This window comes from Coturnix japonica, chromosome 6 (genome assembly GCF_001577835.2).
Source record: "Coturnix japonica isolate 7356 chromosome 6, Coturnix japonica 2.1, whole genome shotgun sequence".
Lineage (NCBI taxonomy): Eukaryota > Metazoa > Chordata > Aves > Galliformes > Phasianidae > Coturnix > Coturnix japonica.
Window position 1 is genome coordinate 22,272,122 of NC_029521.1, and position 16,750 is coordinate 22,288,871.

Here is a 16,750-nt window from a genome sequence, read left to right on the forward strand (position 1 = left end):
AAGTCCCTGCTGTATTGAGTCATGTGTCCCAAGCAGCAGGGTCTTTAGTCAAGGTCATTGCTACCACTCTGAAGAGAAACATTTCTGGGGTAGTAGAAATAACACGGCCAACCTGAAAATGCTACAGAGATGAAGACATACCAGACGACCACCTTAGCCCATAGTATGGCATTTTCCAGTAAGTAGTATGTTACAAAATCTATACAAGTTGGGGCATGTTGAACTCCCCTCCAAAAAGCCCACTTTCAATTAGTTTGTTACTGCTGCCTCTGAAACAAGCTGAAGACTAGGCCAGAAGTACAGCATCAGGAACACAACATGACTGTTATGAGATGCCCATGCCTCAGTGGAGTTTAGCTTTCTTTGTTGAGAAGCAGGTAAAGCTCAGTACAGCTGGTACATCATCTCTGGTGAAGAAACACTCAGCAAGGGACCAGAAGACCTAACCAACATCTGAAGACTAACAGCACACTACAGATTACATATATATATATATAAATAACAGTTTTATCTCTATACAAGTTTTTGTGTGTGTGATTTTTTTATTTTTTTATTTTTTAAGAAATTTTAACAGCAATTCTGCTAATCATCAAGCTTTGTTTGCTCCAAGAATCTTACACCATCTACTTTCTAAAGGAATTGAGTCAGCAGCTTTCTTCTGAAACAATAAAGAGCATTTGAATGTAAGAGAAGCCAACTGACAAACCCAATGGCTTTTTAATGGTGTTAATAGAGGGGATGGACAATGAAATTACACTTATTACGACAATGACCATTATTTTCTAATGGGACAAAGATTAAATAGTCTTTATAGCTGCACTTACTGTATTTTCAACCACCTTTTCTGTTTACTCTGCGTTTTGAAGACATTATACAGCTAAGCAGTAATAGCTATCAAAAAAATACTGATAGGAAGAAAAGCCTAACAATAAGGCTGATGCTGCTTTAATTCCTACAGACAGAAGTCGCTTACAGAGCAGATCAAATGCCAGTGGAGTGTGGTGTTTGACTCAAGTCAGTGAAGTAAGATCAGCTTCGACTAGCTAGGAGCTGATTTTCTATGCTCCTTTTCTAAACTTTACCATCTTCACTACAAAAATAGTTTCCTATCCCAGCTTCAACGCTTCTCACATTTTGCCCACCTTATATTATATTATTCGTCACATATTTCCTTATCTTTGTTTCGCCTACCAAAGTACTATTCATATAAATACATACCAAACAGTTCACTTGCGGTTTCAAGTATTTATTATACGTGTGACTTTATTGGGAGACATTTAATGTCATGATCTCCTAGGATATTCTGAGACTAGATTGTGTTAACAGATCTGCAGTTGCTAATCTTAAAATCTGTTATAATACTGTGCATCTATTCTTCAATAGAAATCAGCACTTCACCATGCTAGCCTTGTGCTGCATGCAATCATTTGGAATAGAAAACGTAAAATAATAACGTAAAATTATTTTAGGATTATGGAAATGAGCAAATTTAGGTATGAGATGTAACTACACTACAATAACATCACTTTCAAGATAAAAATTCATCTACACAGAGTCCTGTTCCACCACAAAAATATCATTGTGGACGTGGGTCAGGACCAAAGTGAGTTTAGCTCTGTATATTATCTCTAAGAACAGACATCTACATAAGACTTCAAGAAACAAGAATCCCTGTTTCCCTCAAATACTATCACAGTCTCCAACAGTTGGGATTCTGTGATTTTCTGTGCCACAGAAGGCATCTTTAGTAGCCATGTTTGGGTTGTTTCTGCTGCACAGAAACATCCTCGACAGCATGACAAACTGTTGAATCTTCATTTTCTCTTTCAATTCTGTCCAGAAATTCCATAATATGTGCAGAGAGGAGCTGAAAATTGTATATTGTCATAAAGTCTATCAATCTAAATCAGAATCATAAAATAAACATTATTATCTGGTTTTAACTTAATTATAAATTCAACTTCCATCTCCTTAGTTTATATATAGTTTATATATTCATCAATCAAAACAGTCTATTTTAGCCTCTTCACAACAGGACATGATGCTCGGTTCCCTGCCTACACATTCCCTGATCACAGCTCTTCACTGTACCGTATACAGTATGGTTAAGTAAAGCCTTCAGCCCTTATCCTACTATTATGCTTTGTTGGACTAAAATACATTTCTTCAAGTCAGCCCAACTCACTAAACAATCCATTCGATCACTGTGACAATCTCAAGTCACAGCAATTCACTACACTGCTCGTCTCAAAACTTGGAAATCACACTAGTAGGATTTATTACCAAACTAATGGTACAAATATTCTATACCACTGTACACTGCAAAATGCTATTAGAAATGCCTTGCAAGGAGAAAAACCCTCACAGATGATTTTTGAATTTGCTGATTCTTGATTACGCCAAATATTTATCTTCCAATTACCACAAACCCAGGCAGTATCCTGTTCTCTGAACCATGCAGCTCTCTTGTATCACAGTAAGTTCATTCATACTTCTACTCACTCAGATCACAAACTGGCTTGATTATCTTACATAGAAACACTAAGAAGTAAAATCCCTGTTCCGAATCCAGGACCCTCCTGCCTCAATCAAATTACTGTAATGAGGAAGAAAAGTCAGGAGATCAAAAATAACTCATCCAATTTTCTCTTAACACTGCTCTTGGCTTTCAAATTGCCGTTGTGCATCATCTTAATAAAGCGCTTAGGGAAATAAATCAAAAACTATTAAGACACTTGTGATATCACACTTGTTTTGAGTAACATCCACATCTTGAATTTACAGTACATATGTGCTGAGTAGGTGGTGTAGTCTAAAGAAAAATAGAAGAAAAAATGTATTGGCTTCTTTCTCCTTTGGCTCCTTTAACGGAGATAAAGCACTGGGACTGTAATGAGCTTTTCTTACAAAAGAGTCAGCATTGTGAAAGCTGTTAACATACAATGAGAGATTACAAAGAATAAGACCATTTACCTTTGAAAAGGGAACACTTAGAAGGGAAATTTACTGAGGTCTTTAAGTTTCTTTCTTACCACCTCCATCGTGACTAGCCTCTAAATTTTATGCTGCCTCATAACAAGAGAGCACAACGTCACTTGAGTGTTGGCAGGGAAGCAGAGAAATGATATTTCCACAATGCCTGTAGTCAGCACACACTGCTCACAGCAAAAAGAGGTCAGTCTTACAAACCACAGTTGTGCTTACCGGAAAGGGCTGATAATTTAATAGCCTATAATACATATTTTAAAACAGTTATTCATGTTAATGTGGCAAGTCATCAAAATTCATGCTTCAGGGCATAAGCTGACTTCTGTAGTAGGGCAAGAAAAAAATTATCCCAAAGATAGTAGGATTCATATCAAGAGTTTAACACTGATAATAGCTGTCATTTGTTGGGCAGTGCTGGAGGCAGGCTAGGAAAGATAGCAGAACACCTCTGAATACTGCAGCAAGGAAAATTCCTTTGAAGGAAGAACTCTGCAAATGTTTCACATTGTTACCTGCCCTGTAAAAAAATAAAGGTGCTGCTACCATGGAGAGAGAAGGAAAAGCACTTTGATCCTGCCTCCTTCATATCCCAGAAACAACAAGATCAGAGCAGATGAAGATATAAAAACTATAAGGAAAACAAAGATCTTCATGAAGAAATGAAACAAGAAATAAGTGTGATTCACAAAGATTTTTGCTTTGCTGCTGCCTTTACCATTTCTCTCATTTAGTAGCTCTCTCCTGCAATGCTCCACAGACTGTAGTCATAACTCCACTTGTGTTGATGTCCCTTGCCTGGAAAGGAAACAGACTATTTATCAGGAATGGTATTGAATCTCACTTCTTTCTGCCCTTTTGAGAGATTAGATTCTCGTAGAGGAGAACCCAAAGCAAAGATGTTGATCTGCACAGATCTCCAAGAGTCTCTCAAAGCTCCATAGAGGACTGGATGCAAACACTTCAGAGGTTTGTCTCACTAAGCACGGGAGCTGACCCTTGCCTCTGGTAGTACAAAATAAGCTCCTGGAGGAATACACCCCATTCTGACTCCCAATTCCCTCCTGGTTTGCCTCCTAGCCAAGTCAGGCAAATCTGTCTGTCAGTTGAAGACTTCCAATATTCTTTTCACCATGTGAACTATCAGGAAGATGGCCTTCCTCTCAACACCAAAAAAACCACAACCAGATGTGATCATGAACAGTCACTTGGTTCTATGACCTCAGGCTTTAAGGAAAAACAGAAGGGAGTAAACAGAAACCCAAACAGATGTGAATGTAAATATGTAGTAGGTTAGAGAAATCAGAAGAAAAGGCCACTTCCAAGCAAGTCATCCCGGTTTCATGTAAAGACCGTCAGTTCATGCAACACAGTCAGAACTAGGTGTCATTTAAATATGACTTTTTACAGTACATTTTGTCCAGCTGTTCTACTACATCCTCCAAGAGAGACCTAGGGAGTCATCTGGCTCCTGTAGTAGTAACAAACTTTCAGTGTTTGTTTAACTCCCAGGGCACATATTTGGAAGTATTTGGTACCTGGATCTGAAGACTCCAGAGCTCAAGCTAGTATTGAAGGCATTAAACAAGACTGTAGTAAGCTCAAACCCAAATATATTATTTTTCCAATAAGTGAAGTGCATGCCTCTCTGAAAAGGGGACTACAGCTTTACACAGCTTCTCAAAAAGAAGTGTGTCTGCAGTGGGAAGTAAAAATAAATAAATAAATCAGAACATGAGGGGTGTTTTGCTTCCTGCTTCTAAACCAGTAACTACAGCACTGCTTCCTCCTTCTGTCTTATCAGCTCCAGTCTAGCTTGTTTGCATTTGTTGCACAGCCACAACAAATGGATGCACCTCATAGATCAATTTAAATATATTTAATTTTTTTTTTAAACTGTATCATTTTCAGAAACAGGCACAGCCTGTGAAACAGGTGTGCAACTTAATCTTCTAATCTGCTGAGGAATGACAAACTGCATTTGAACATCGTGTCTATAAAACAGCATGAACTTTGTGCATCTGTTATTTACAGTATATTGATAATATATGTCAGAATTAATATTCATGATCTTGATTTACATGTTTTTTCATGCAGAGAATGGATCGGTATTCCCTCTGATTTACTTGACAGCACTCCTACATTTCATGACTGGCTGCAACAGAGAACACATTTCTAATATGCTTAATAAATTTGCATTGTCATTAGTACGAAATGTTTTATACACACAGACCAGGCAATGAGGAGCACATCTCTAAATCCTCCACTGAATACAATCCTTCAAAATACCATGGCACAATTCTTCATGTTGTGTCAAAGCACAACAACTTCCTTGCCATTGATAAAATAAATACAGTATTTAAGCCACAAGGTGCTTGCAGATATCCTGGCCCTCATACTTCCATGAAGGTAAAAATATGGATTAATTCAATAAGATTATGCTGAGTTAGGACCAATTAAAGCATTTGCTGTGAGTTGCTTTTTAGGTGTGGTGGTTTTTTTATTTTTTTATTTTTTTTTAATTTTTTTTAATGCTTTTTCCTTTCTCCAGCTTTATTGGAACTTGTTTTGATAGTTGCCAAACTTCCCTGGGTTGTTTTGCCTGCTAACTACAAGAGTTGACTGTGCTAGAAGGCTTTATTACTGCAAGTCACCAGGGTAAAATAAACAGTTGTGATAAAAAATGATAGCTGTGGAAACAGCCAAGTCCCCAGGGTCCTGCTGGCTGAATAGTATCCCATCCCACAAGGCTGCATGCAGCTCCACAGAGTACAAAATCCATGTTCTAAGCTTGCTATTCCAGAATAGCCAAATCTCCTGCTGTGACCAAACCGTAAAAAGAAACTGCTTCTTATGTGGATAACAGAGTGTAGACATAATTTCCCCTTTCTTACAAATGCCTTCCAACATATATACACACAGAAAAGCCAGCAGTTCACATGTTTGCAGGAGCAAAAATGAAAACAAACAACAAAAAAGGACAAAGAAGTGTCAGTGTTCCACAGTTAAAATTTCACTAAGTGCTAATGGAAGACAAGGTAGTAGCATTTACCAACACTGAGCAACTAAAACACCATATTTATGGATAAAAGCATTTCAAATAGTCCTTCTCATATTCCTCTTTCCCATAGTACTGCTTGTTAAAATGCACTTAATGACAAATCTTTCTCCATTTTGTTAGTTCTGCACATACAGATTTGGTTCTCCTCTACTCCATCTAAAAGATCTTAATCTGCCATTTCAGAGCACGCTGTGTCACTAAATCGCAGGTTACAACCTTATTAATGTTGCTCAGCAGGTAGAAAATAAATGTGCGTGGAGAAGAGCCCATTTGCAAAACAGAAGTAAGGAATGAATCATCATATAAAGTGCAGGAGGACAACAGAGTGACAGACCTCTCCTGGAGATGACCTTCAAAGGGAGAAAGTACTGCTAACCTTTCAAGTATCCTGCTGTAAGAACTCTCTAATCCAGAGAAAAGAAAAATTACATACTAATGCAAAACTACCTCCATTAGTAAGTGTTTTTGCCAAAACACTTTCTGTATGATGATAACTATAAGATTATTCATCATACAGAGCTAACACTGATGGTTCTTAAAGTTTATGTCTGCTTTCAGCCATCACCTTGTCTTCAGCAATAGCTGATAGCAGTAGAGAACAGGAACACAATTAGGATTCAGCCTTAATTCTCTACAAACATGTTGCTTACAGTTTCTGAGCGAAAGATAGTGTCTCTGCATTCAACTCAGTGAATTCTTTATTTCATCAAGTGGAGCCATGAAAGATATAAAGGTTATTCCTATACCTACAAGTGGCAATGGTCAAAGGAATCTGGTTCTTTGCTAGTTTAGATACCAAGCTCATCTTTTTGAAGTCCTTGAATGGATAAAGTTGCAGGATGATGTGCTTTACATATCCCCTGCTGTCTATATGGGAAGTTAAAGCTAGATCTATAAGAAGCATGCATCTTTTCTAGAATCCTTGAAATTCCTTTATGGCATACATTTAAAAGCTTCCATATTGCAGAAACCAGGAACAGTGGAGTACAAGCTGGAAGTGTTAAGCACTACTGAACTGGAAGCTCTGAACTCAAGAACAGTGTCAGAGCGTACAAGTCCTATTTATCAATTGCAGCCAGAACAATCAGAGCAACAGATGCATGTTTAGAGCATAACTGCTTGCAGGCCAAGCAAACCCTACATCTTCCTACCTACTGGCTGTAAAGTTTAAATTGCTGCTACTTTCTAAAGAAATACCAAGCTAAAACATGAAAGGAAGGAGACAAATAGCAGCACGTATTGTGTGTCAGCCACTAAAGTTCCTAACAGAAAGGGCCCTACACACTTTTCCAGAACATCACATTTATACAAAAATAATAATAATATAAATAAATAAATCAGTCTTCTCCTCCACTGTCTGCAGCTCATGGACACCACAGTCACTTTTTGTGGCATTTTTATTTATTGGAAATGTAGGCTTATCTTACTCTAGTGGTAGAAAACATCTAATTCTCACTGCTTAATCCTTTCTGCAATCTGAGATACCTATGACAGGAAGAGAAATAAACCCAGTACACTTGGTTAATTGCTCAGTGATGGATAATCTTTTCTCATCTCTGTTTTCCTCCTCTTCTATATAAAGAATATATAAAGATAGCAAATGTAAATAAAAGTCTTTCATCTAAAACGCTGGAAAAAGTATGTCAAGATAACAACATAATTAAAGTCAGGCACAGCCATATACAAAGCTTCATTTACCATATACTGAAATAACAGCTCACTTGCCATCCAAAACCTGGCAAGTTTCTGAGCTTCAGTACTCAAGAAAGTACAGATTCTGTTCTTTTCCTCTGCTATATTTCATCCCTTCATGTATGTCACTAGTGGTCTCTTAATTCATGGGTCGTTTCAGAAGGACAATTTTCTTCTATTAGCACTGCAGCCAGCTGTAGTTAAACTGGCTGAAAAATTATATAGAAATCCCATTCTAGCAGGTAGTAGTATGCTTACAAAGAACACAGATTCATATCTTGTAGGCGATGGCATGGTTATGTTATAGATGGTTACAATCTCATCAGTCACAAAACCGCTTAAATTACCCAACAGTGACAGATGCACTTATAATCAGCTGTAGCACAAATGACTTGTGTCTTTGACATGCTTCTGAACAGCCCCTCATTATTCATCAGACTTTGGAGAACACACTCTCCACAGGAGGCAAGAGTGGTATTTCTTTGTCATGTACTCAAGGCAGAGATTCCTCTTCAGTGGTGAGAACATGTAGAATATCTGATTTTTTCCTCAGAAACAGAACTCTTGACAGCAGAAATCAAACCAGATATGAGATCATGATTTCCTCTATTCCTTAGCATCAAAGCTAGAGGGAAGAAATAAATTAAGTGTAAGATATGTTTCTGCCTTTCACTCAATTCAATTTTTCTACCCTTTTGAAGCAAGCAAGATGTAAATTAACACATCACTTAAGCAGCCAGGAGGTGCAACAGCTAATAACCTCTCTGTAAGGTGAGTTAAATAATATGACATGCCCATTCAGTCATTTCTTTCCATCACACTAAGAACAGAGAAGCTGTCAGGGAATCTTGAAAAGATTATTTACTAATGATCCAAATACATATCTGCATGCTGAGCAGGGATCTAACTGCAGAGCCAGACTCAGGACAGAGCATTGTGTAACCACCTACAGCTGACATAAGGCGGTAGGACTCAGTTAAGAGAATGAAGCATGCTGGCGACAGTCAGAACAGCCACAAGAGCCAAAGAAGAGCCAATCGAGAACAAGAACAGAGCACTGCAATGATACACGGGTGGGTTTTAGCCACCCTGGTTCTCCTCTGACATCTCCTAGAGAAAAGCCTTTCTCCAGGGACTGTGGATGATTGGCCATGCAGCTGTAAACAAGCCCTGGCAAGTGACAGACGCCAAGTAAAACTAGAGCTGATGAGTTCAAAACAAGCCAAGCAGTTCCTCAAATCCACAGTATTTTTTCTCCAAGATGTCACAGGTGCTAAAAATTTTTAACACCACTGCAGAAGTTACTAAGGAAGTTCATACCAGTAAAATTTCACAGTGGCAAATACTATTTCTTGAAACTATTGAGAAATGAAACAAAACTCACATGCTAAATAAAAATACACTAATAATAATCAAATATTCAGATAGATCTTAAACCAAAGGGTGAGGAAGGACCTGGAACTTCAACACTATGAATGAAGGCTGGGAGAATATGAGGAACTGCCAGGTGTGAAAATTCTGTTTGTATATTCTCTCTCTCTCTCAGATTGCCTTATGGCAAGAGGATGCTAAGTTAGAGGAAATATAGCTTTTCTTATGTCATTTTCTGATATTAAGGAAGTCTGAAATCTAGTAGAGTGCTCTACATGCACTAGCTTATAGGTTTGCCACACAGCCAAACTCCCAGATTCTGGTACAACCTTCCATGACATCTGCATTGCCACTTCTCTTTCAAACATAGTAACATTTAAACTTCAAAGAAATCAGTTCTGAAACAGGTAACAGCATAAGCTCCTTGGCACAATTTGGTGCCCAAGCTCACACATCACATCAAGCATTGCTTTCCCAACTCTGATGTGGCTGTTCTGTTTTCAGTCCTAAACCAGCACCTCAGCACAATATTTCATTGCATCACAAGAACAAAGTAATTCTTTAGCACCGTAAGCAATGGAGAAGGATGTGTATCCACAGAGTGAAACACCATCCCTTCCTCAATGATTGATAAAGCAAATAGAGATTTTTCAGGGAGAAATGGCTGAGGGTAGTTAGAGGGAATAAGTAACAGTTATTACATTTGTGAATATTACTTTCTGAAATGATTGTGACACCTCAGCATGCATATCAGACAAGGCAAAGGGCAGTAGAGACAGTACGATCCTTTCTGATCTCAAGCCCTACCAGCAATTTATATGAAATAGGAAGACCTAATTATCTCCACAGCAAAAGAGGAAATAATTTAATCAGCCCCACAAAATGCCCATCATTCTGTATGTTTCTATTGCTAGAAAGAAAATCCTACGGGTTTTGGTATTTCATTAGTTGGGAGAGAAACAGTAGTCTGTTCACCTCCATCAGTGGCCTTCATAAAAGCCCCCAGACTGCCCAACAATACTTTGAGGATCAAACCACAAGAAAAATCTCTATCATGGCTCTTGATGCTACCACAAGAACCATTAAGTAAACACCTCTTAAATCTATTTTTCAGATAGTTTAAAAAAAAACCACCAAATACCACATGCCCTCATTGGATCCAAATAACACCATAAAGAAACAGGCCACAGGAAAAACCTTGCCTTTGGTTCAGAGTGCATAATATGCTCTTAAAGTCATTCAAGTATCAAGGCACTACAACAAAATTACAAATCACTACAACAGACAGCATCACACAAATGGAAATCCATCATCTGCTACTAATATTACGAGTTCTGAACAAACAGACCTGGGATGTCCATTTGAGCTCACTTTAATCACAGACAGTTTCCCAGTCTTAGCAGTACTGATGTTTCAGAAGTATCATTTGTGCATTAGACAGTCATAAGATTCTTCATAATAAACAAGGACATAAGCTTGACTTACTCTAAAAATAAACCAATTGGTCAATTTTCTTCTGAATAATACAGAAAAGGCAGGTTTGTGAAATATGTTATCTATTTGAAACAAGACAATCAAAACTTCAGCCTCCAGCCTCTTCTTCTTCAAGTACAAAATAAAAGAATGAGAGATAGGTTAGCTACAAACCTTCCAGCACATTTAAAAAATCCAATTAAATTAAATAAAAGAATTGTATCAGGCTGCTCCTATTTAAAAGTAAGATAGTAATTATTAACTCAATTTATCTCCATACCTCCAAAGAGAGCTTTCTGTGATGCTTCCCAGGTTGTAGTCGTACAGCTTTGTCAGAATTAGAATCACCTGGAGGCAAAAGAAGAAATCATGGTTAGTCTCAAACAATTATAATCTTACAGAAGTGCAAATGACCCCAGGGAGGACTTAAGATTCCTTTAATGGGTGCTTAACATAACTGAATTAATTGTCATAAGTATTTGCCTAAACTGACACAGGAAGTATATGCAAAGAAAGTAAGTATGCTGAGCATTTCCTGCGCAAATGCTCTGCAACAAGGTCTTCCCTTAACCCCAACAGGCAGAATGCAGTGGCTTATATGCTTGAGAAACTGCTATAGAATACAAGGTGATTTCTGCTTCCTGCGGTACATTCCTTTCTATTCTGTTTGGTAAGCACTGAAATTGTTCACCCTTTTCACAGCTGTGGTACATGGATGTAACCTCCTGGTCTGTCTTCAAGCTACTTTTTGTTGTGGTAGGTAATTAAATAGGTAAACGATCATCCACTGAAGCTAGAGAGGCTTAGACTAGGTACCAGGAAAGAATCTCCACAAACAAAGTTCATCGCTGGTATAGGATACCTAGAGTATCTGCAGAGCCTCCATCCTTGGAGGACAAAATCTAATTGGACAAAATAACGGCTGCCATTATCCACAGCTGGTGATAACTGTGCTTTGAGGATGAGGCCAAACTAGAGACTTTCAAGTGTCTCTAATAAGCAATGTTTCTATGACTTTAGTGAGAAGTTTCAGAAACAGACAGAATGGAAATGCTTCCAGGTTTAGGAGTTTTATTAGCTCTTTTCATAAACAGTTTTTTCCCTCTTGCCAAAACAGACACTTCTAGAATAAAATTATCTTGCCAGGGGGAGGAAGGCAATTTTAGCAAAAAGAATTTCCAGCAAAACATTTCAGCCTGCACTTTTGTTAATGTTCTAAAGAAATAATTACTGACTTTCAAGATGATGGGCTCTTTTAACAAGACCTACATTTGGGACAAACTACCAGACCATTACTATTGCTACTAATTTATTTTGCATTTCTCCCTGACAGGTCACTGTATATCTTCTCCTCCTTTTCCCATTAAAACTGCAGTAAATTGAAGAGGCACAGCGTTTCTTATCTGACAAAAACCGTGATCTATATACCTCTACGTTATTATTTTCAGCCTGGGTTCCTAAGAAACAAGGCTTACAGATTCACATCCCCCTACTCCCTTGACAACTTTCACTTTCATCAGCCAATTTCAACAAATTTGGCAGAGAAACAAAGGACTGGAGGAAATTCAGTCCCTATAAGCTCTGTGAAAGCTAGCACCAGCACAGCAGAGGAAAGGAATTGAACACGTCATGGTAAATGCTAACCTGTCTCTTACACACTGAAAGCCTTGAACCAGGGAGGAACTGGCTCTTACCTAATACGTTCAGCATGAAAGAATGATACAGAGAATGTAAGCAAACAAATAGGTACTGCAAAGGAAAGGTAAGGAGAACAGATTATGTACATCTGACAAGCATGTTTCTTCTTTTCTACAGCAGTTAAATCTCTCAAAGATAGATAAAGCAGGAAACAACTTCTTTACTTTGAGGGTGACAGAGCTCTGGGATGGGCTGTCCAGGGGCTTGTGGAGTCTCCTCCTTCGGAGATATTCAAAACCTGTCTGGATGCTTTCCCATGTAACCTACTGCAGGGAACTTGCATTCAAGTGATGGAACTAGATGACCTTCAGAGGTCCCTTCCAACCCCTACAATTCTGTGTAATCTGAACAAACACAAGTCATGAGCAGATGAGAAGGGAGACAGGAGAAGTACTTGCAAAAAAAAAAACAGTTTATCAAAGCAATCTCCAGAAGAAAAACAGCTTCCTTTTTTACCTGCTCACTCCCATTTTAATGTCCTACCTTCATTTCTTCCATCACGCCTACTTTACATCTAAAATGAGATCCTCATCCTGTTATACACAAACAACTGCCTGGGAACTCAGGCTATTAAAATACAAACCCCAGCAGGCAGAAGACATTTTAGTGACACCATAAAAATAAACAGTACCACAGAAATGGAGGCCATGGAGGAGTGACTCATGGAGGTACCTGATGTGAGACAGTCCCTAGCTGTGATGCTTTGCCATGCCACCCCACAGCCCCCAGGAGCGCCAGCCTGTGTTGCCACTCACCCTGAGGTGCATGAGGGCTGGCCCTGCAGATACCTGAGAGGAGACCACAGCCCCAGGCTCCCTGCACACCCAACTCAGCTCTGAGCCCTTATGTGACTCTAGCTTCATCTCCAAGCATTGCATCCCTCGCATAGCTCCCTACTAGCCCTGCCATACACAGCAGCAATCTGCCTGCAGACCCCAAGACCCCTACAGGCATGCTGCCCACCAACACCAAGCATGCCATGACTCCCATAACAAAAGCCCCACAACAAACTGAGAATTGACCCAAATAGACATTGCCTTCAGAAAGCCTCATGGTGACTCCTGCTCTCACCAGAGATCCTGAGGAGAGCTGTTCATGACAGTGGCAGTTCATACAAAACACCACGACTCCCTCTACTCCATCATCCCTATTAGCTCTGAGCGCCCTGACCTAGATAACCCCTCCATCCCACAAAACACATCAACATCAGTGCCATCCAGCCAGGAGGTGCCAGCCTGCAGGGTACCTCTTTGAAGAGAAGGCCAATGTGCACAGTGCCAACTGCAGATGGCAGAGCAGCAGCAGGCACATACGTTTCACAAAGCCAATTAGGGCTTTATAAGCGCTAAAATTTCAATCTCCTCCCTCCCAGGAATGCTAATTGGTGACAACCAGGCAGCTGCACTCCCAGATTCAGACCACATCACTGCCATCCCTCCCTCCTCCAGATGAGTCTCTAAACTCCCTACTTAACTAATAAACAAAAATCAAGATGGAAAAGGGTAAAGGAAAAGGGGTGAGAGCATGAAAGCATACAAAACCTTTCTAAATAACAGCTCTTCTGATGAAAGATATCAGTGAAGTCAGTGAAGTTTCAGTGCCAGTGTGTGCAGAGACCTTCCATATGATGTGGGAATTGCATCTACCTTCAGCTTCCAGCTTCCCTTGATCTACGAAGCAGCTGGACAGTTAAAGAAAGTTGCTTATATCTTTTTCCAAGCCTTGTCTTTTCTTGGCACCCTCATCCTTTGCTTGCCAGAGGAAATTCAGACTTAAAAGACTAAAGAATATTCCCCACTGAATATTTTGACATCTGGTAGTTTTAGAGGCAGACTTGAAGATAGAAGGCACAGAAACTGGGAAGAGAAAATAAGAAATCTAGTGGGATTGTCCTCCATTCTTTGCCACTAGTTGATGTGATCTTGGGAAAATCACAGCAGAGTTTTAAGAATCACACTTTCCTCACCTGTAATCCCAGGGAGTAGAATCAAGCCTACTTTTATGGGTTAGTAAACCAGCAATGTGCAACTACAGTAGTGTTAAACAGATTTATTTGTCAGAAGTTACTCATTTTGACTTTTTTTTTTACCCAGACTTTGAGGGAAGGTCACAAATGTCCAAATTTCCACAAAAGAAAACTTAATTGAGAATTTTAATTTCCTCAGATGAAAAATGAAGTGTAATCCACGTCCCCATAAGAATATAATAGCAATTAAATGAGAAGAAGAAAAAACAAAATTTTCCACCTTCAGAGAGCTGAAACATCTTCCTTGTTCTTTTTTGTTTCACTCATCTCAGAGTACCATATGCTCTCCTACACTAATGTGTGAAGAACTGTATTTCATCATACTTTTCTTATAGCTCTAACAATTCTCCTACAATCAGAAGTACTCCTTGACCCATCAAAGCATGTTCATTGAAGCCCAGATCATTAGAATCTAAAGTAATATTGCTGTATCTTGATCTCTTAGTAAAATTAGGAGACAGCCTTCAATATTTAATATTTCTAAGCTAATATTTGTATTTGACACTATGTTGCAGCATATATACTATCTATCTATCTATCCACACACACACACCCACCAGTTTGTTATGCAATAGCTTAGATATCTCCACATCACATAAATATCCCGCTTCCATAATACAGAAAGGCTTTCCTACAGGAATCTTTCCCATTTTCATGGATTTGAATCAGCTCCTGCTCATCTTTACACCCCACCTCCTCCCCCCCCAAAATTCAGCGGACTCCTGGTGTTATTTGCTCTGATTCAAACATCAGTAATAGATCTCAAACATCTACATGCAAAACAAACATGTATTTGGGCAGAAAATTAGTTATTTCTGCCTTGGGTTCAATATTCTCTTTTCCCCTTCACAATGTTATTTGAATAACCTAATTCAAGGCTGTGATTTCAGTTACATTTACTCTTTGAGAAAATATATTTCTCCTTCTCTGCTTTTGCTGCTTTCATTTCTTTGTTATTTAGCCTGCAAAGGTTAGTTCATGTTTAAGATTGTTCCTTTTTATTTTCCTTTTTTTTCCTTTCTCTGAGGCTGTCACTGTGTAGTACTGAGGAACCTAATGAACAGAGACATGCATATTATGTTGTTCTAAATGTCAGAATATGGCTGTGAAAAAAGTAATAAAATGAAAATAATAAGCAAGACAGTATTTTCCTCCTCTGTTGCTTTTCATTTATATTTTATTTATTTCTTTTTCCCACTGAGAATGCTTTTCTCCCCCTTCCTTATCATTTACCAATCAATACAACCTAACAAGAAAACTAGAGACACAATAGAAGGAACCTGAAAATCCAGTCTTATGCCAGCTTTGCTTTGAATATGGATGCCTCTTCCAGCTGCAGAGAAATGCAAGACTGTTCTGTTCTTCATTAACAACAGCTTTTGAAGCAGGATTTTCTGCCATAACAGCCAAGAGAAGAAAAGATTTGACTGTGGATTTACTGCATCCCCAGTGACCATTCTAACTATGGTATAGCCTTAAGTATGTTTGCTTGTTTTAATTCTTTATAGAAAGTGAAAAAGCTGCAGGAGATAGCGGGACAGGAGGCACGGTGTTTTAGCACACTCACCTAAGAAATGACTGACTAACAGAAGAGATACTTGAATCTGGATCACCCTTTCCCAAAGGAAACCATTTCCCCACACCTATTCTAGCAAGTACAAGGTACCCTAGGAATGTAAGCGGAACCCACATTAATTCAAAACAGCATTTTCAAAGAAAATCAACTTTGTTGATAATTTCTGAACTGTGATTGCTTTTTAGACTCAGGACATGAAGGCCCATCTGCAGGTTTAAGATGGAAATCAGTGGTTGGATTTTAAATGCCCCTCTGTGAAGATAATTATGACAGATATTTGCAACTCCAAGAGAAACTGCATAGTAAGCATGGCTAAATGTTTCCCAGACCCAGGTCAGTTCAACTGGTCCACACAACCTCATCCCATCCTTCCTTGTACTACTGACCCACATTTAGTACAAGGTTAAATCTGCATTAAGACCTTGTTTTCCGCTGCTGTACAAATAAACCTAGTAAGGCTATCACAGGATACTGGCCAAAGCTCATCCTTAACTGCAATACTAGTTCCAGTCATAACAAGGATTACATTTAAGTAGACTCTTCTCCCTGCTGAACTAGCTGGCCAGGATGGTACTAAAAGGCACGCACTGGTGATCATGCTCATAACACAACAGAAAGGAGTTGACAGCAGTTGTCTGTGGCCATGTAATTCAGCTGTTGCTTCTGTTGTGTGTCCAGAAAGTAAGCCAGCCCACAGTGAGCTGGCTCCTGCCTCAGATGCACAGAATGCAGTACTTGAGCAAGCTAATAGCACACAAGGTGCATAATGCTTTGTACTATTCACAACTGCTAATTTACTCCTGGGAACAGCATGTGAACACGATGGTAAAAAGAAGTGGCTGCACTTATTCAAGCTAGGCTAAACATG

The 16,750-nt window shown here is 39.0% G+C and overlaps 1 protein-coding gene across 3 annotated transcripts in view; it reads right to left on the reverse strand.

Annotated features, from left to right (window-relative positions):
* The window catches only part of SORCS1 (sortilin related VPS10 domain containing receptor 1), a 258,259-nt gene that overhangs the window by 165,977 nt on the left and 75,532 nt on the right, over nucleotides 1–16,750 (reverse strand). For all 3 annotated transcript variants that reach the window (XM_032445519.1, XM_015867126.2, XM_015867125.2), the window contains exon 2: nucleotides 10,863–10,930. In XM_032445519.1, coding sequence (XP_032301410.1) covers nucleotides 10,863–10,930 — 68 coding nt within the window. The remainder of the gene's footprint in view (nucleotides 1–10,862; nucleotides 10,931–16,750) is intronic.